This window comes from Trichosurus vulpecula, chromosome 4, assembly GCF_011100635.1.
Source record: "Trichosurus vulpecula isolate mTriVul1 chromosome 4, mTriVul1.pri, whole genome shotgun sequence".
Lineage (NCBI taxonomy): Eukaryota > Metazoa > Chordata > Mammalia > Diprotodontia > Phalangeridae > Trichosurus > Trichosurus vulpecula.
Window position 1 is genome coordinate 17,303,410 of NC_050576.1, and position 20,728 is coordinate 17,324,137.

The 20,728-nt window shown below is 43.0% G+C and overlaps 1 protein-coding gene across 1 annotated transcript in view; it reads right to left on the minus strand.

The window, feature by feature from the left end:
* Window positions 1-6,784: 6,784 nt before the first annotated feature.
* Window positions 6,785-20,728, minus strand: part of PATJ (PATJ crumbs cell polarity complex component) — a 331,975-nt gene continuing 318,031 nt past the window's right edge. The window contains exons 41-45 of the mRNA XM_036754106.1: window positions 17,653-17,775; window positions 16,814-16,918; window positions 13,857-13,963; window positions 11,866-11,989; window positions 6,785-9,379 (exon numbers count right to left, since the gene is read on the minus strand). Of these exons, the coding sequence (XP_036610001.1) occupies window positions 9,233-9,379; window positions 11,866-11,989; window positions 13,857-13,963; window positions 16,814-16,918; window positions 17,653-17,775 (606 nt within the window). The 3' untranslated portion in view covers window positions 6,785-9,232. The remainder of the gene's footprint in view (window positions 9,380-11,865; window positions 11,990-13,856; window positions 13,964-16,813; window positions 16,919-17,652; window positions 17,776-20,728) is intronic.

Here is a 20,728-nt window from a genome sequence, read left to right on the forward strand (position 1 = left end):
CTCAGACGTTATCTAGCACAAAACATGCGTGCGAATCCTTAACAACAACAGTGGTGGTAGCGATGTGATGATAGCATTTGCAGAACTTAAAGTTTTGTTCTGTTCCCTCATTGGATCCTCATATAGATATAGATTCCTCATACAGATGAGGAAACTGAGGGTCAGGGAGATTGAAGTGACTTGCCCAGGGTCCCACAGGGTCACACAATCTGCCTAAGGCAGATCTGAATTCATGTCTTCCTGACACCAAGCCTTACACTCTTATCCAATACACCCCCTCAGTGTCTTCCTAATAATAACAATAACAGTACCCAGCTATGTAGCACTTTAAGGTTTGCAGAGCACTTTACATGTATCATTTTAACTTGTCAGCGATCCTGTTGAGGAGATGCTGTTATTATCCCCCTTTTACAGACGAAGAAACTGAGGGTCAGAGAGACTTGGGGTCTCACAGGTAATGTGTCCGAGGCAAATTTGAACTCAAGTTTTCCCGACATTGAGCTGAGTGCTGTCCCAACACACTCAGCCAATGGTCATCCAGCTGCTGCCTAAAGACTTCTAGCCAGGCTGGGTCTTGGTTGCCCTCTTGTGGACGCTCTGGCCATTGAGCAGTTCTTACTAACATAGTGTTCTAGGATACATGACTGATTAGATTGTTTGTTTCCACAATCCGGCTAGCAGCTTCTGTGGGGGTGTAAGATCCACCCACAGCCAGAACCCAGAAAGCTGCCAACAGCACAGGTTCTTTTGATCTGCTTAACTAAGGAAAGCAAGGTGAAGGGGTTGACAAGCTTACTTTAATTCAGCATGCAAATATCATTCACTTAGTTCAGGGAAAAAAGCCAACACCCTGAACTTCAGAGCAAAATACAAACAAATTACAAACATCAACAGACAGACCCAATACAATTCATAGTTACCAACATCTAGCTTCAGCCAGGGAGCTCCAAACAAGGGCTGGCCCAGAGTCACATGCCACCACTGCTGCAGCAAAGAGCTCCAAGAAAGAGGAGGCCAACCCCTGGTTTTTATATCTTTTTCAGCGTCAGGGGTGAGTCACACATGCGACTCACCCACGTGATCTAGAATCGTCACAAAGAGGCGGACTGAAACCCACATGGTCTAAAAGCCTCTGCTCTCCCAGACATGTAAACTAGGCCCTCCCTGGAGTTAGCCCCACCTTGGGCCCCACCTTAGTTGCCAATCCACACCCACTAAGGTTTTACATCTAATAGGGGTTTGGGCCTGGGGCTTAGCACCTAGTAAGGCTCGATGAATTACTCAAAGGGAACAAAAGCCAAACTATTCAAGGGTACTTGTTGAACTAAGTGCCAAGGAGCCCATTTTTGCTTATCAACACACTTAGTAACTTACACTTTTTACTATTCAAGTTTTTCCGGTATACATTACATGTTTTGTCATTTGAATTCACTGAAGTCAAGGAGGTGCTTGCTTCTCTCTTCCTCACTTACTTTGGACTTTGATTTCCTGTTAGCTATTTCTGTCTGGTCCTTTACAATCTGGAGATGATTATCCCTGGTAGACAAAACAGAAGCCGATGTGGAAGTTTTGCCTTTCTCCATTATCCGTGATCTAAGTCACATCTTCCTTCAGTAACCTTGTTGGGATTTTTTGTTTGCTGCAGAGCCAATAAAAAGGAAGGGGAGGGGTGGTGGCTTGTGGTTGTTGTTGGCCTTTGGGGCCCACCACAGGTCCCTGGGGGATTTAGTGTTCCTGATGTTATCATTATAGGACCAGGCCACTTTTATTTTATTTTCATATTTACTTCACAGGATCAGAGATCAAGAACTGGAAGGATCTTTGAGTCCAAAATCCTAACGTCACAGATGAGGAGAGTTATGGGTCTTCACCTTCACCATTTAATATTGATTATTATTTATTGATAATCTTCAGTTTTTGATATCACAGGCATTTCTGAATATGATCAATCCACATATGCCACGACCCCTGCCTTGTAACAAAGAAAAATTATTAAGTTAAATTAAGTGATGTGATGATACTTCATGCAACATTCCTCAACCAGAATTCCTCACTCCCCTACCAAAAGATGGGAACCATTTCTCAGGAGCCAAGATTGGTTACTTGGCAAGAGGCTTCATTTGAGTGTTTTTTCATCTAAGTTCTTCATGGATAGGACTGGTTTCATTTTTGCCTTTGTACCCCCAGTGTCTAGCATGGTGCCTGGCACAAAGTAGGCACTTAACAAATGCTTGTTGGCTGATTATAGCCGTTATATATACTGCTGTCCTGGTCTTCCATACTTCATTCTTCATCAGATCACAACAGGTCTTTCTATGAGTCTCCAAATTTTCCATACTCTGTTGCTTATTAGAGCCCAATAATACTCCATTATGTCTATATATTATGATTTGGTCAACCTTTCACCAACTGATAGACAACTCATTTTTAGTTTTTGCTCTTTCCCTTCATATTGCTTCATTTTCCTATAACCCATTTGTCAGAGACTTCCATGATATGAAGGGCCTGGTCTCTCCCTGAAAGTTTTTTCATTTCTCTTGGCTTCATCATTTCCACTTAAAAAACATGAGAAAATCTCCACACAACACCTGTAAGACCCTGAGACCATTTCCCCATTTTAGTATGCGTATTTCTCAGCATTACAGAGGAAAGATGTATTAAAAAGAGGAGAAACCTTTCAGAAACCTTTAAACAGCTAGCTATGGACAAAAACATTGATGATAGTGGTGTTCCTGAAGAGTAATGGAAATTCCCAGGGTTACCTTCTAGTTACAACTATGAGGGTTCCTCTTCCTGAGCCCCAACCCTGTAGTATCATTATGTTCTCTCCCCATTGACCTTTCTATCTTTCTCCTTCTCATTCATTGATTTATCAGTTCATTTGTTTATTCCTTCATGCATTCATTTGTAGCCTTTGGAGGTCCTTATTCCCATTCCCACTGAGATGAGTCTTCCAAGGGGCTGATGCTGGCAGCCTCAGTCCCTCAGGATTCTAGGGTTACCCTTGAAGGTCAGAGGGTTCTTCTCTAATTCAAATAACTCAAGCTTCTTTTCTGAAGTGTTCTCCCCAATATCAACCACCAAACACAGTTAGTATCTCCCTTGTATCATTGACCTCTCAATCAGTACCTCAATATGATTTAATTAACATCAATTAGCCACTGTAATTTTGCAGTAGGCATCATTGTTTTGATATTTTTCTTTCCATTTGTATCACTTTAGTCATTGTATCTATTGTTTTCTTGGTTCTACTTACTTCACTCTGCATCAGTTCATAGAAGCTTTCCCATGCTTCTCTGGATTCATCACATTACTTATTATAGCAATTGTCCACATATAAAATTTTATCTTGCTAGATGCTATCCCACAGAGGTATTTTTTGCATCATGACTGTTATCCAGTGTACTCACTGCTCTTCTCTACTTTCTGTTCCCTGCAAAGTTCTGTCTTCACCCAAGGCATTAATAAAACCATTAAATGGGCCAAGGTCCCTAGGGCTAGAGACTTCTAAGTCACTTTCAGCCCATTAATAGGATTTTGGGTCTAATGATTCAGCCAATTGAGAATAGAGAACTGTGGTATCATTGAAAGTGCATCTCTCTCTGTCTTGTTCACAACAATTGTTTTAGCGACCTTCGTCAAAAGCTTTGCTTAAACCTACATGCTCACAAGTGATTCTATGCTAACTGGAATGTAGGCACTGTTTAAAGGCATCTCATTGGAGCCCCATGGCAATATCATGAAAAAACGCCTGCCAATACGATTCAGAACCACAGCTGGTCAGTTGAGAATCTTGCTGATTCTCTCACTGCAATACATTTTATCTTGGTCTCTCTCGACTCACACGGATTCAAGCTTAGGACGGGCCCTTGTGAACCTTCTCTGGGACCATTGCCATTGGTGTCCCTGGCTCTGCTTTTGTCCTTCTCCAATCCCCCTTCCACACAGCTGCTGAACAGAGATTCTCAAAACAGAGATATGACCAAGGGACTTCTCCACCTCTCACCCCATACAAATATTTTCAACGGCTCCTTATTCCCTTTAGGACAAAATGATCAAATCGGCAAGGCAGCATTTTAAGTCATCTGCCATCTGGCTCCCACCAACCTTTGAGTTTTGTTTCCTATGCCTGCCTTACATTGCTCTCCATTCTAGGCTGGTTGTCTTTTCCCCCTACACAAGATCCATTTCTGATCTCCGTTCCCTTGCATCAATATTCTCCAGTGCTAGAACGAACTCTTTCCTCCCCTCCACCTTGTAGTCCCCCTGCCTTTCTGCAAAGCATTGATCAGGTGCATGTCTTGCATGAGGCCTCTTCACTTATTAGTGCCTTCGCCCTCCTGAAATTATTTTGTGTTAAAAAAAATGGAACATTACATACACAGCAGGGTTTAGCATGGTGCCTGGCACACGGTAAGCTCTTAAGAAATGCTCATTGACTTGACTCAGTTGATGTAAGGGGTTGGTTTTGCAGAACTATTTTTTTTCCACCTCATTCTGTTTTTTTATTCTTTGTTACCTCTTTGTCTCAGTTTCCCCATCTGTAAAATGACATGGAGAAGAAAATGGCAAACCACTCCAGTACCTTTGCCAAGAAAACCCTAAATGTGGTCATAAAGAGTTGGACACAACTGAACAGCAACAACAAAGGGGATGGCCCTCTAGTTAGGGGAAAGGATCTGTTTATAAACAAAGTTAATGTAAAAAAAGCATAGATAAAAATAAAACATAAATACAGCTACTTTGGATTTACTTATCTGTGTAATACTGTATCTCCCGCCCTCCTCCATCCAGTATATTCTACTGAGTGGGGTGTAAACTTCTTTAGGGCAAGGATTGCTTCATTTTTGCCTAGAACAATTCCTGACACATAGTAGGTGCTTAATCAATCTTTGTTGAATCGAATTAGCCATGATTCACTTGAATCCTTGAATGATCAGAATGGGAGCTCCTCGAGGGCAGGGACAGTGTTTTTGTCTTTTTTTTTTTTTGTATCTTCAGTGCTTAGCACAAAGCCTGGCATAGACTTAGTGCTTGGCAAATGCTTGCTGACTTGATTTATCCTAATTTGGCAGATGAAGAAACTGAGATTCAGAGAAATTAAGTGACTCAGGTTGTGTGTGTCAGAAGCAGGATTTGATCCCTGGGCTTCCTGACTCCAAATCTAACTCTTTCCTCATTAGACTGCATTGCCCTCTTTAATATCCATTCTCTACTTTTGCCAGGAGTAAGAGTCAAATCCACTAGCTTACATTTGGCAAAATTCATCTTTATCTCTTTTTTGAAAATTATGACATCTGCCATTCTTCAGTCCTACAACCAGAAGCCTCCCCCTCCCCCACCCCAAGGTGCAGCCTAGCAAAAAGCTTCCTAAGCTCATCACTGGCTTCTGCAATTTCACTCCCTCTTCCCTTGCTTCCCCCAGCAATAAACTCAGGTAAGCCTGGGGAATGGTGCCGGGTTCCACCTGTAGATGGGCTTACCTGAGGTATGCTGGCAAATGCTTTTGAACCGCCTCTCCCAGAACTCCTGACACACTTAATCTGCACCGTTAACATTTTCTCCATCACATTCTTGTCTAGGCAATCAACAAAACAATAAACCAATAAACCAAGCCCTAGTTTCTGAGATGTATGTGCTCACACTGAAAATTCAATAATGGAATCTCTCAAGTCAAGCTGACTCCAGCATATACCTGGGCCAGGGAATACTGGTCGGTTTAGAGTAGAAGGTTTTCCTATCAATCTTATCACTACTAGAAGTGGAGGGTACCTAGAAGGGCAAAGAGGATATGAAGGGCTTTGAGTTCATGTCATAAAGATCAGCTGGGGAACTGGGGATGTTTTACCAGGAGACATGAGAGTCATCTTCATGAATTGTAAAACTTTTCACATGGAAAAGGGATTACTTATTTTGTTGGGACCTGGGGACAAAACCAGGAACAATTGGTGGACTTTACCAAGAAGAAAATTTATGTTATTGCAATGTGAGGAAACAGTTCCTAACAAAGGGAACTTTCCCAAAGTGATGCAAGCTGCTTGGGAAGATGGATGGGTTCTCCCTTACTGGGGGTCTTCACACAGAGACCGGATAGCCACTTGTAGGGCATGTTCTGGTGGGAATTCCTTTCATGTGTGTTGGCTCCCGAGGATCCTTCCAAATCTCAACTTTTGTGATTAAAATAGGAATAGGCACTTTCACCGACATTCTGTCCATGCAAATGCTATACATTTTAAAAACAAAACAAAACCTATGACCAAATTTATTTAACTTCTTAGGTGCAACAAACCTTAATGTTCCAACATGAGTATCCATTTGCAAAGTTCCAGCTCCAAGCCTTGTAGAAATCTACCTGCCCCCCCTCCCCCATTAGCAAACACAATGGAGGAGCACCATGGCCAGTGCTTATGGCACTAGAATGGAATTAGTATGACACAAGTTTATACCCCACCTCAGACACATAGAGGTGACTCTGGCCAAGTCACTTTACCCCTCTGAGGCTCAGCTTCCTCACCTGTACAAGGTGCCTAGTAGGAGCACCTTCCTCTCAGGTTTATGGTGTGTGGAGGAAATGAGATAACATATGGAAAGTGCTTTGGAAACGTTAAAATACGGGTCCCTCCTCATATAGGCAGGAAATAAATAAAAATGATGATTATCACTGTTATCTCATGTTCTGTTCTAAGGACAAGTCCCCAGCTCCAACTTCCCCTCTTCTCTTTCACCCTCTCTCCACCCCTCCCTCCTACTTCTCTTCATCCATACACAATGAACACTCCTACAATCCTTAGTCAACTAAATCTTTATTAGAATCTTTGGAAGTCATAAAACATTGGATCTGATAATATACATACACATTCAGCAGCTGCATTTCACGGCTTGCTCCCCATGACCCTCCTCTCCCAATTATTCTTTAAACAAAAGCCCAAATGGTTTGGCTAAAACCCAAAGTGTGGCTTCCTTCCAGAACTGGCCCTTCCCAGGTGAGAAGTACATTCACTCACTATCCTACACACCATCACTGGCTTATTGGAAAGTTGCAATGTAATTTCTTTTTTTTGGCAGGTACATACTTAACATAGAGAGAAAGTGCAAGTTACAAGGAGCAGAAGCCCTACCCAACCTGGGGCAGTGACAAGGGCAAAGGGTCTCCATTCCTTCTTCTCTCCTTTTACAGGCATACACATAAAAGGAGGAGGATGTGGGTGGAAAGGAACAGAGCCCAAGACCCTGCAGTGCCCCAAAGGTGCCTCTGGCAGTTATCCATCCTGACCAGGAAGAAGACTGCTGAGGTCACAATTTTCCAGTGTGATTTCTTCAAGGTGCATATTTAAGTTTCAGGACTGCTAAGGGCTGGAGGGTCTCTTGCAAACACACATAGATACTGGAGGTTCCTGAATTTGTTGTTTCTCATGCACTGAGCAGCCGGCTCCTACCAACACTGTGCGGCCAGAAATCCATTAGAAGTTTGAAAAGCAATCAATGCCAGACACCAAAGACATTTCGAACATAAAATTCAGGCACTCTATGCTTTGGAATAGCCATGTAATATTCCAACATGTTAATGCACTTTGTGATTACATATATTCAAAGAGGATTTTCCATTAAAATCTACCCTTATTAAATAACATTTTAAATTAGAGCCCATAAAATTTGCTTTTTATGACTTTCTGACCATTTACAAAATCGTGTTATGGTTAAATAACACTAGTCACTGACCTTGGTACTTATTCTTCCTAATACACTTATTATAGAGTTTGAGAGGCAGCCAAGAGCATCTGCAGACAAGCAGCCTCCCACCTCCCCCCACCCCTTTGCAAATAATGTGCAGGACCAATTGGAAAGATTTTCCTGTTTTTCTTTTTCTTTCTTTTTTGATTATGCATTCCATGGCGTGCAACTCTCTTGCAATGGAGCTAGGAAGACATGAGCAAGGCATAATTGTCCTTCCCCCCACCCCCAGTTCATTTGTTAAATTGATTGGTGGCATCATGTGTCCCTTAATCACAGTCCCCACAATCTGCTCAGACAGAATGACTGATGTGGAAAGAACATAAGGAGTAAGAATTCTGGCCCTGTCCTTCCTATAAAGGGAAGGCAACTGGTCCCAGTAGCTGACATGCTCTAAGCCTGATACAACTCACAGAGCTGGCCAGGGGCTGGGAAGCCCTCACTTCCAGGATGGGTTGGTGGGAGCACACTAGCATAGGAATGTGAGGTGAGATGAACTCCAGGGGAACTCTGGAAACCCCAATATAATTTTGCCTTGTTGACATTCAGAACCAGTTGAACAAAACACCATATTTGAGAAAACGGTCTTCTCTCCTGAAGTGGTCTTCACACAACCCAGAAAACAATTGGGGGATAGTGTTCAGAAGGCTGACCATATTTTCATCTTCAAGCCTGCAAATTGACTCATTATAAGCATCAAAGACTAACTCACAAAGACCAAATTGGAGGCATGTTTCAATGGTAAAGACTTAACGAGAAGAGTATAGATAAAGTCCCACAGGAGAATTTGTTATTTTATCACTTAGAATGCTGGTAATTTAATTATATCACTAATGTTTTCTGGACTCCTTGGAAAACCGATTAGTGTTAGTAAATGAGGACAGAGATGACAAGTCGCTTGGTATTTATTTCTGCTTATCAGCTGAGTTCTGATGATGCCATTCATCCTGTGGGTGATGCTGTGTTTGTTAATTCCAGGTGCAGCTGCTAGTAGAGGGATCAAGGATGAGATGTTGACCGTCCAGTGCTGAAGGTAGGAAGGCCAAGGTTTATTTCAATTGGAGAAGTTCAACACATCATGAGGGGAGAAAGCGGCGGCAGGGGAGGCCAGGAGAGAGAGATGGGGAGGGAGGGAGAGAGGGACAGAGAGGGACGGAGAGGGGGAGGGGGAGAAAGAGAGGGAGAGGGACAGGGAGAGGGAGCGGGGGAGAGAGAGAGAGAGAGAGAGAGAGAGAGAGAGAGAGAGAGAGAGAGAGAGAGAGAGAGAGAGAGGGGAGATAGGATGATGGTATGATGGTGATGATGATGATGGTCAGAGATTTTTTTCTACAGGTAGATGAAATCACATGTCTCTTCTGAGCATAGAGGAGATTATGTGAATCAGACTGAGGACTAATGTTAGTTGGTGCTTGGTTTTCATCCCAGCCAGGCCTGTGCCTTTCTACAGAGCTTTGGCCACAGCAGCAGCTGCCTTATCGACTTCGCCACAACGAGCTGCAGCTCAGGACAGTATCGTGAGTGTTACAGTTCCCCTCTGTCGCTTTAGAATGGCCACAGCTTGCTCGTGAGTCACGCCTTCCAGGGCTTCGCCATTAACAGCCAAAATCTGGTCACCGCGTTTCAGTCTGCCATCATCAGCTGCTGCTCCCTACAAACAAGAGGGCCATCACCAATCTGGCCAATTTAAGGTTCTCACATCTAAATCCTTTGGAGCCCCTAACATCACTTGGGCTCCATGTGAAAGAATCTTTCTTCTTTCCATATCACCTTCTTCCCTTTGGAAGAATACACAATCTGGTCATAGGATAGTTAGGATGGTTAGAGCCATCACAGGGAGATAGCAGGTTTTGGGGAGGATGTCTTGCTGTTTTTAAAAACTAGCACAAGATCCCCAGAGGTCATCTACTCCAACCCCTTCGTTTTACATCTGAGGAAACTGAGGCAGAAAGGGATTAAAGTGACTTGCCCAGGTCACACAGCTAGTAAGTGTCTGAGACAGGCTTAGAAGGCAGGTCTTCCTGATTCTAAGTCAAGTGCTCTAAGATACAGGCATTATTGGTGAAGATAATTTAGAATTGCTGCCATCATCATCCTACCATTTTCAGTGGAATGTAGCCAATAGCACCTCAGGTTCATAGACTTAGCGCTAAAAGGGAACTTAGAGGCCTCTGAATCCAAATTCTTCATTTTTCAAAAGGGGAAACTGAGGCTCAGAGAGGTTTAGTGACTTGTCCAGGATCATAGATTAAGTGTCTGTGGAGGGATTTGAACCCAGCTCTTCCCGACTTTAAGTTCAAAACCCTTCCCACCATCCCATGTTGCTCTCAGAGAAAGGAAAGCCCCTTGTGGCCTGGACTAGACCTGGGCTGGCCTGTCATTGTGTGACTCTGGGTGAGTCAAGTCAACAAGCATTTCTTAAGCATTTACTATATACCGGGCACTGTGCTAAGTGCTGGGAACACAAATAGATGCAAAAAAAGAGAAGGATAATCCCTGCCCTCAAGGATCTTCCATTCTAACAGGGGAAGACAAGGGAAAAAAAGAAGCTGAGAAGAGGCACATGGAGAAATGGGAAAAAGGAATTCAGAGTCAAGAGGGTGGCCCTGAGAAGAGCAAAGGCAAGACAGTGAGTGGCCTGGCCCTTCCTTAAAACAGAGATTCCAAGAAAAAGCAGCCAATCAAAGGACGGGGCTCTAGGGGCAGAGGAATATTCCAGTGTGAGAAAATTGCTAGGGCATCGTGGAGACCAAAATCTGGAGCATAAGGAGCAAAGCCCAGAGAGGAATGCAGAAGGCCTGTTCTTAGCAAAATAAGGCAACTGGACCCGATGAGCTAAGGTCTTTCTTTCCCTCAGCTTTCTGTGGATAATAAGGTGTCCTATGACCTCTGGGTCAAAGCAGGGCTTGGGCTGCAGGTTTTAGAAACATGGGAGGGCATTCCAGGATGAGGCCTGTGAACATGTTTTAGAAAACATGTTAATACTCTATTTTGCTACAATTGGTTTCCTTTGTAACCCGATGTGTTTTGTTTTATGCACTTACAAACCCTACTCTGAGAAGCGTCTCTAGGATCCGTCAGACTACCAGAGGGTAGTCCCCAGAAAGGTGAAGAACCCTCAGTTTATGGGGTTCCTGTTGGACGAGTGCTTTGCAAACCTTCAGGAGCTGTCAACAAGTACAGCATTACCATTGTCTGCAAAATGAGGAGGAATGTGGGGACAGGGAGAGAAGCACTCATTTCTGGGCATCGCGTTTTAGGGAGGACACTGACTGGCTGGAAAATGTCCAGAGGCCGAGAGTGGGGTTGATGGTCAAGGGCTTGGCTGTGTGATAATGAAGACTGAGTGAAGAAAGTCTGAGGAAGGGAAGACAGATGGGGATGCAAGAGCTGCCCCTGTCACTACTAAAGAGAGATGGGATGAGCTTGACTCCAGGGGGCAGAAGTAAGAACAGTGGATAGAAATCATAGTGATGGGGGGCAGCTAGGTGGCACAGTGGATAGAGCACTGGCCCTGGAGTCAGGAGGACCTGAGTTCAAATCCAGCCTGACAGTTGACATTTACTAGCTGTGTGACCCTGTGCAAGTCACTTAACCCCACTGCCTTGCAAAAAGAAAAAGGAAAAAAGAAAGAAATCATAGTGATAGACAGTGGCTTCTCCCTCCCTGGAGGGTTTTGAGCCAAGGCTGGCTGATCACTTGGTGGGCATGCAGCAGAGGGGATTCTTGTGGAGGTATCAGCTGGACCAGATGGCCAACTGAGCGTCCCTTCCACTTCTGAACAATCTGAACCTCTCCCCCACACTGATGGTGAGGCTTCTTCAGATGTGGTGGTACAGTAGAAAGAACATTGATTATGGAGACTAAGACTTGGGTTCAAATTCTGCCTTTGATGCTTATTTCCTTTGTGACCTTGGGCAAGTCACTTCCCCCTAGACCTCAGTTTCCTCAACTGTATAATGAGGAGTTTGCATTAGACAACCTCTGAGTTCCCTTTTACCTCTAGGTCTGTGATCCATGATTAGGATCCAATTAGGATAAATATATTGCTCCAAGTAAAGCACAATATTGTCCTCCTTACCAAGGTTTCTTTGACTTTCAAAAACCCATACATGACAGAAGAACAAAGAAAAATACCTTTGCAAATATGGTCTTGACATAGATTGGCAGGTCCCCATGGGGACTTCCATATCCCCCCACGATACTGAAGCCCAGCCCATCAGAGCCCTTTTCCAAAGCGATCATCTTGGGCTGAGGAGTTCTGGAAGCACAAGAAAGGAATGAATGAAAAAGATTTTAATTAATTTCATTAAAAATTAATTTAATAAAAAAAGGTTTACTATGTTCAAAGAATGTCTGCCATGCAAAGGAAGAAGGGATATTGAGAGGGACTTTTGCTTTAGTAGAAGGGACTCAGACTGGAGAGGGCCTTTTACATGAGTGCTCAGAGCTTTTGAGGTCCCCCTCTCAACCACCTGAATGCCTTTCCTATTTGTCACTGGCCTAAGGCCATGAGTTGCACGTACCCCAAGGTTTTCCCTCTCCCTGGTCACAGGATATTCAGGATGAATTTAACCCACCCGGTAAAAGTAGGCTGAGGTTCTTCTTAGGTCACCCATACTAGGCAGGTCAATTTTCCAACTCCAGAAGGCAAACTGTGTCATGAAGGTAAAAACACCCATTTAAGGCATCCCATTGTGGAGCAAGTAGGAGCAAAAATATGAGTTGATCATACTCTGCTCAGAGCCCAAGTTCTGGATTTTTATCACATTAAAATTTTGTTTATTATTTTTTAATTTGAAAAATTATTTTATTGTTTTGCATGGTTGCACATGTATAACCTATATCAGATTGCTTATTTTCTCAGGGAGGGATAGAATTTGAAACTCAAAACAAAAAAACCCCAATAATGAATGTTAAAAATTGTTTTTACATTTAATTGGGAAAAAATATTATTAAAATGAGTTTATTCTTATTTATAAAATGTTTTATTTTTATTTTGAACAGAACAGATGCCAAATAAAATGGGGATTCCCATATACACGTACAACAAAACAAGGATTGTGTAGAAATGGCAGATGTCTATCATGCACAATTTGCGTTGCTTTTTAAGTAACCAGTTGGTGGATACGATCTGAGCTGTCGTATTATATTAGAGGCAGCTACAGGTACGCAGAGCACTGGGTTTAGAGTCAGGGAGACCTGAGTTCAAATTCAGCCTCAGACATTTACTAGCTGTGTGACCCCAGGCAAGTCACTTAGTCTGGGTCTATTTCCTCATCTATAAAATGGAGATAGAAGCAGGTCCTCCTTCCCAGGGTCGTTGTGAGAAGCGAATGAGATGACATTTATAGTGTTCTGCAAACCTTCGAGCAATACATAAATGCTGGCTCTTGTGACTAGGATCATTCTAAAGTGATGTGCCAGAGGGCACGCAGCTAATAAGCCTCAGAGGCAGGATCTGAACGTAGGTCCGACCGCTCCAGAGTACATGCTCCCTCCCTTGGACCATGATGAATAAAGCTCGTTAGTTTATGGTGCTAATATTATTACTCATAGAAGGATTCCCTGTCATGGTGTTGGGAATGATGAAAAGAGAGTTTAAAAAAGGATTGACTGGATCCATTTGTCTTGTTGAGACTTCGTGGCTTCAAGATCAGACTCAGGCCAACTGGAAAATGACAAGAAGATGGCTCACTGAAGGAAAAGGGGGCTGTTCCTTCCATTAATAATGGCCAACATTTATAAAGGGCTTTATGGTTCACAGAGAGCCTTGTGTCTGTTTCTCTTTTGATAAGTTCTCTCTCATCTTGCCAGGCCAGTGGAGGTCATAGGATGAGAGACCTAGAGCTGGAAGGGACCTCAGTGGCCAGCAAGTCCAACCCCCTCATTTTACAGATAAGGACATCGAGGCTCAGAAAGGTCATGTGGTTTGCCCAGAGTCACACAATGAGAATGCGTCAGAAATCAGCTTTAGACCCAGGATTTCTTGCCAACAAGTCCAGTGCTTTATCTATGGCATCATGTATGTATCTACATATTCTAGAGTTTGGAAAAGGTGTATCCTGAATATAATCCTGAACTTTGCCAGTGTAGGTACTCAGTACATGTCAATCTTGACCACTTACTCTGGGTCTTCTGGATGGTGATCACTGGTAGGGGAGCCAAGGTGGTAGCTGGCAGACATGCTTTCCAGCTGAGTTGCAATGGCACTGATATTAGTATCAGCTACTACCTGCAGGGACAAAGGTAGAAGTGTGTGAGCAGAGCCTCAAGCCTGATCTCCACTATAGGACTAAGCAAAAATCATGGACCAGTGATGCTCATGGCAACAGCCCCTTGTGTTCTCCACTGTCCACCGTTAGAGCTGCAAGGTTGTGTGATTTTGTTGGCTTGGGCAATCTCTTTGCAGCCTCTCTATTTCCTGTGAGAGGGTCTGCATGAGTCACTGTATCTGGAGTTTGCAAACTCAATGTCACATCGGGGCGATAGGGCAGTCAAGGATGCTACCATGACCTTTGGGGACATTAAAAGAAGCCCAGCTCCCAGGACTGTGGAAGTGTTGGACCCTCTGTCTGCTGACCAGGTCAGATGCCATTTGTAGGACTGTGTCCAGTTCCTGAAGCCATAGTTTAAGCTGGAGGGTATCCAGAGCATGATGGGAATGAGCTTCTCTGAACTTGGCTAGGCTGGACCTCAGAGGGCAGACAATCTCTCGACAAGCCCGTTCATTCCAGCTCAGTAGAGCTTGTGTTTCATGGCCTAGCCCTTGAGGACCAAGGTCACCTCCAGGTCATCCTGAGGTCCAGGGGGAGGATTTCAGCTCAATATAAAAACGATGACGACTATAATAATACTAGCAACAGCAACAGTAATCATGGCACTTACATAACTGATAACAAATAGTAATGATACTACTTACATGGTAACTAAAGATTTGAGAGGCATTTTACAAATACTAAATCCTCACAGTGACCCTAGGAAGCAGGGCTGAGGAAATCATGAGTTGAGGAAACTGATGCAGACAGCGGTTAAGTAACTTGTCCAGGGTCACACAGCTAGTGAGTGTCCGAGGCTGAATCTGAACTCAGGTCTTCCTAATCAGTCAATAAACGTTTATTAAGCACCTACAACATATGCCAGGCACTTTGCTAAGTACTAGGGTTACACAGAAAGATGAAAGATAATCCTCTCCCTAAACCAGTGAACAGTTAAATTGTGGAGACAATAGAAACACAACTACATACAGAGAAGCTATAAACATGATAAATTGGAGTTACTCAACAGAGGGAAGGTCCTAGGAGTAGATGGGGGGGGGTCAGGAAGGTCATTTAACCTCAGCCTCAGTTTCCCCATCTATAAAAGGGAGATAATAGCAATATCTGCCCCATAGGGTTATTTTGAGGGTCAAATGAGAGATGATACATGTAAAGCATTTTACAAACCTTGAAGTGCTTTATAAATGTGTAATAAGAATAAAAATAATAAATTTCCCCCCAACATTAAGCCTAACTACCTCTTTGCAAGGAAGGAAGGGAAGAAGGAAAGGAGAGAGGGAGTTGGAAATAAGCATTTCTTAAGTACCTACTATGTGCCAGGTACTGTGCAACTCCCATCTAATCACTCCTAGCTCTGCCCTCTGAGAGGGCATGCTAGCCATTTTCTTTTCCACACACAAGTCATTCATATCCTTGAAGACAGCTGTCATGCCCTCACAGGCTAAATATCCAAGTTCCTTCAGGTCTGTGCCCTTCCCCTCGCTGGCCCCCACCCTTGGAATGCTCCCTCTCCTCACTTCTGCCTCTCAGATCTTCGCTTCCTTTCAGACTCAGCTCTGGTGCCGCCTCCTCCAGAAGGCTTTTTCCTGGTTCCCCCCATCTTCAACTTCCTCATGCCTGACCCTCTAAGTTTCTCTCCATCTATCCCAGACACATTTTGCATCTCTTTGTTCTCTCTCTCCACTAGAATGTAAGTTCTTTGAGCTCCATTTCACTTGGTCCAAGGCTTGCTAACACAGTGGCAGCTCCACAGTTGGTGCTTAATAAATGTCTTTTTAATTGGTTGATTGACTGATTCCTGTATGGCAAGCTCTCCAGTCCCTTTACTATGCCCTCCACCCCCCTCATACCCACTCAAGCTTTTCCACATCCTTTCTAAAATGCAGTACCTAGAACACAATCCAACAAACACAGTCCCTTCAAGGAAAAAGCATTTCCAATCGTTTCCATCTGGAAATATTCTATAGTTGGACAAACTAGATTGAATCCCAAACAAAAGACTTTTGAAATCTTAGTTTTAAAAAATAACTATCTTGGTATGAGCCACAGCCACCCATTCCTTTAATGTTAAAGTTACAAAATACTGAGTTTGGCTCTTTCTTAGCCTATAAAACTATCGTGCTGCTTCTGATGAAGTGTGGCAATTACAATCGGGCTTTGTGGGGTGCCTCATTGGAATCGGCTGCTGCCCCTCAGTTCCTGCATGGGCTCCATCTTGTAGAAATTTGAAATGTTGAAATAAAAGGAGAAGTAATTAACAGCAGAAACGACTTTTACTTCCCAGTACATTTCCCCCTCTGACAATACCCTGGGGCTACTGAAGCTGATAAATAATTGTCTGCTTTGCTTGATCACGTCTCTCCACTGGGAAGTTAAAGTGTGGGCAAGTATTCAGGCTACAGAAAATGAACATTACGCTTCCTCCCTTCTTTTCAAGGCGGAGGAAATTAATACATGGGGCAGCTCAGTCACAGTGTCTGGGCGTAAGGAAAGAACTCATTTCCCATTCCCAGCCAACCTGGGTTAACAAAAGAACATTGGAAGCCAAAAGCCTTGTTGATTTATCACGCGTAGCGGAGAGTAATTTTTCTCCCCTAGTTAGGCTTTCGTAAAATCGTGCTCACTGCCTGGATGGGTGGCATTAAGGAATTTCTGAATAAAAATAATAATTTCTTGCTTTTCAGCCGGCATAATTCACGGCGGCAGCTTCCCGGCTGGGCCATGCTGGTTCCTGCCAGTGACGCTCAATCTTTTCTGAAGGCCACTTATCTACCTATTGCAGCTGCCTGGCCCATTTATCACTGTACCTGCAGAATAATGCGCCCGTAAGCATTCTTGAGTAGATTAACAACATCAGCATGAGACAGTCCATCCAGAGGTTGCCCGTTAATGCTGACAATCCGGTCTCCAACCTAGAAGGACAAAAGTGGAAAGAAATGACTATCATTAGAGAAAAATTAAATTTGAGGAGAATGCTAGAAATTCTTTGGGAGCTGTGTTTCCTATATGGGGCTTTTATGTAGCTTCTATATTCCCCCCCTGAGAATATGTGTTCAAGGAAGCAAGAGGAATTTTTATGATTCCAAAGAATTTTTTTCAGACCCATCGGAGAAATAAGATGGGGGTTAGATTTTATTATTAAGTCTGTGACATGGAAAAATGACCTGGTAGACTGCTTTTGTAATATACTAATGACAAGGTTGCAGACGAACACCTGCTGATAAGGGGCAGGGGGAGGGGGTTCAAATTGGCTGGTCAATAAAACCCTAACATTGAAGCCAAATATTCACAGCCTTATTTTTCTAAGTAAAGATTAGGTGATAATAGGTACAATTTCATAAAAATCTTGATTCTTGTGATTAAGGAAAACCTTACAGGGAGAACCCTTTTCATTTAAAAATCAATTTTGAGCTGAATGGGGGTATACAAAAAAATTAGAGAAGGTGCAGCCAATGTGTGGCCACTTAGGCCTTTCATAAAGAAAACTCTGGTACAACCAATGCTCTGAGATCTGCAGGATTCCCATGATTGATTTCGCCCTCACGGGGATGGTTGGGATTTGCCTCCCTTGCCTCACTTCATCCCGGCGCCATTTTGTATTTCATGGTTAGGACTGGTCATTCTCAATGCCTTTTTCTTTCCTTACCTTGAGCTTGTGTGTACGTGCTGCAACTCCACTAGCTTGAATCATGGCAATAAAGATAGGAATATCTCCAAGAGGGCTGCCCTTTCCCCCCGCTATGCTGATTCCCAGGGCATCATTCAGCTCCTGATGGGAGGAGAAAAGAGCAGGATCCTTCAAGCCGGACTGTGCCAGGACCAAGTACCAGGTGTGCAGCCTATTGCTGCTGCTTCATTTATTATTATATAGGTGTACACATATGCAGGTAAATGCCTTTGTTAAAATAAACTATAAAATAAACTATAAAACTATAAATAACAAAAGTTCACAGTTTCTTATACAGTGTGATTTCTTTCTTTTCCCCCATTTATTAATGATTACGTTCAAAATTGAAAAAAAAAACAAAATAAAGAGGTTTATCTGTAGATAGAGCAGGCAATTGTGTGATTGGCTGATTCATGACCTTGGGATCAAGCACAACTTCTAAAAACCAAGACCTCGGCTAAGTCTGAGGTCCAGCATGGGTGTTGATGGGTGGTGTGGTGTATGTATACCTGTCTGAAGGTATCCAGTGGGTGGCAACTCACTACCTACCCAGGTTCAGGATCCTAAAGACATGTGGTCAGTTGTTGGCACTCTCATTTACTAGCTGTGCAGCCCCTTTCCTTCTCAGGGCCTCAATCTCCTCATTCAGGAGAATATAAGCTTCTTGTGGGCAGACACTATCTCACTTTTGTATTCGTGTCTCCAGAACCCAGGGTTAGAGCTATACCTGGCTCATCAGGGGAACTTAATAACTGCTTGGTGATTGAGAGAAACAGAGTAGGTATGGGTAGAGCATGGGATCTGGAAGAAAGACCTAGGCTTAAGTCCTGCCTTAGGCAGCCCCTAATTGTGTGACCCACAGAAAGCCATTTAATCTTCCTGGGCCTCCGTTTCCCCATTTATAAAAAGAGGGAGCTGGACTCAGGGACCTTTAAGATTCCTCCCTGCTCTTTTACCTGTTTTTTTTTTTTTAAAGATTATTTACTTAATATTTTATTCCCTTCCAGGTCTAAGTCTACAATGACCCTAGGAATAAACAGACAGGGTGGGAATAGATCATCTCCAAGGTCTTTTTCACTCTTCAGTGCCTTGAAGAGAGAAATCTACGTATACTCACATCACTTATTAGACTTCAGGAAATACTCTAATAAAATAAGAGGGTGGGAGAACATAGGGAGACAGATGCTGGGTTTCTAATCAGAGGCCCCAGGTTCCTTCCCTAGCCTTTCTAGACTTCAGTGTCCTCTGTAAAAGGAGAGAGGGATCTGTTGGGGGGCTGGGATCTTAATCTGGGCTTCCCAAATGTATTAAAATATATATACACATGATAGAGAGAGAGAGAGAGAGAGAGTGTCAGAGAGCGAGAGAGATAGAGAGAGAGAGAGAGAGAGAGAGAGAGAGAGAGAGAGAGAGAGAGAGAAATTTCAATATAATTGGTTTCCTTTGTAATTCTAAGTATCTTTTCTTATACATTTAAGCAGGCTTGAAATCTTTCCTTAAGTTGTTTAAGTAAGGTCTGCATATATATCATGTGTTCTGGTATAATACAAAGCAAATTAAATAAACATATTGGTGCAGAAGATAGAGTGTTAGACCCTGAGTCAGAAAGACCTGAGTTCAAATCCAACCTCAGACACTTACTAGCTGTATGACCTTGGGCAAGACATTTAAACTCTGTCTGCCTCAGTTTCCTTGACTATGAAATAGGGATAAAAATAGCACGTATCTCCCTGGGTTGCAAACTCTCAACCTGACCCACCCAACCCTTGGTGTTCCCAGCCTTGCCTTACAAAAGGACCACATATCAAACTGAGTTTGAAGTCATAGTTCATCCTATTTTCAATTAAAAAAATTCAACAGATAAATTTATTAATTGTGCATTTGGTGCCAGGAAGATAAAAATTTAGAGAAGACATGGTCCTTACCCTCAAGGAACTTACCATCTAGTTGGGGAATAAGATGTCAGTACAGATATATCTAGTTACAATCTAGAACATCATAGGAGAAGCTAAGAGTGGTCCCAAAGTAGAAAGGGCTACTTTGGTAGTAGTGAGTTTCCACCCACTGGATACCTTCAGGCAGAGGCTGGCTGACTGCTTGTTGGGGGGATTATGGAGGGGATCCTTCTCCAGGCACGGGTTGCACTAGATGGTCAGTGAGGTCCCTGCCAACTCTGAGATTCAATCAACAAGCATTTCTTAGCATTTAGATGCCTACTATGTGCTGATAATCATTTAATATCAACTTAATAACCTCAATAAGGGCCAGAGCCTGAACTAATCAACCAGAAGAACCTGGACCTAACAGCTTTTTTGTTCTCTGAGTAAACTCAGAGAATACCACTTCCTATGTTAACAAGGCCAGATGGGGCTGACTTAAGAGCATTCTTTCCTCTGTCTATGGTCATTAAGGATGAGACACTTAACCTAGGACACTATCTTGAGTAATGGGACTTTTTCTTATCTTACAACTCTCTTATCTTATTGTATTTACAACCTATTCAATTAAGAAAAGCCCTTTTCTTGTATCATGGTTAAACATACACAGAGATCATAAATTTGAGTGACACAGACATGCTGAGTTGGACTGTTCTAAAATGTATTTAAGCCTTCTCATTCTTTTGTTCAGATAGTCGGAACTTATGCTCTGGCTCCTTGTATGTACAAGGTCACTAGCTTTGCTAGCTTTAAGGGAATAAACAATATGAATTTACTTATCGCCTAGCCTGTTTGCCTCCTTTAACCAAACTTTCAGCTTGACAGTGCTAAGTGCTGGGAACACAAAGACAAAACTAAGGCTGTCCCTGTCCTCAAGGATCTTAAATTCTTGCTATGAGGCAAACAAAAATAAAATGAAATCAGTATTTTGATATGGAAAGTATGTAAGGGAGGTGCAATGCAAAGAGTTATGTGAGGTCTGAGGAGGAAGAGGCCATTTCTGATTTGGGGGAAGAGGGATCCAGAAGGGTTTGACACCCAAATTGTGAAAATGTTCCCTAGAACACACATAAGAGACTCACAATGGCTGTAGGAGATTGGACACAACCGATTTACTT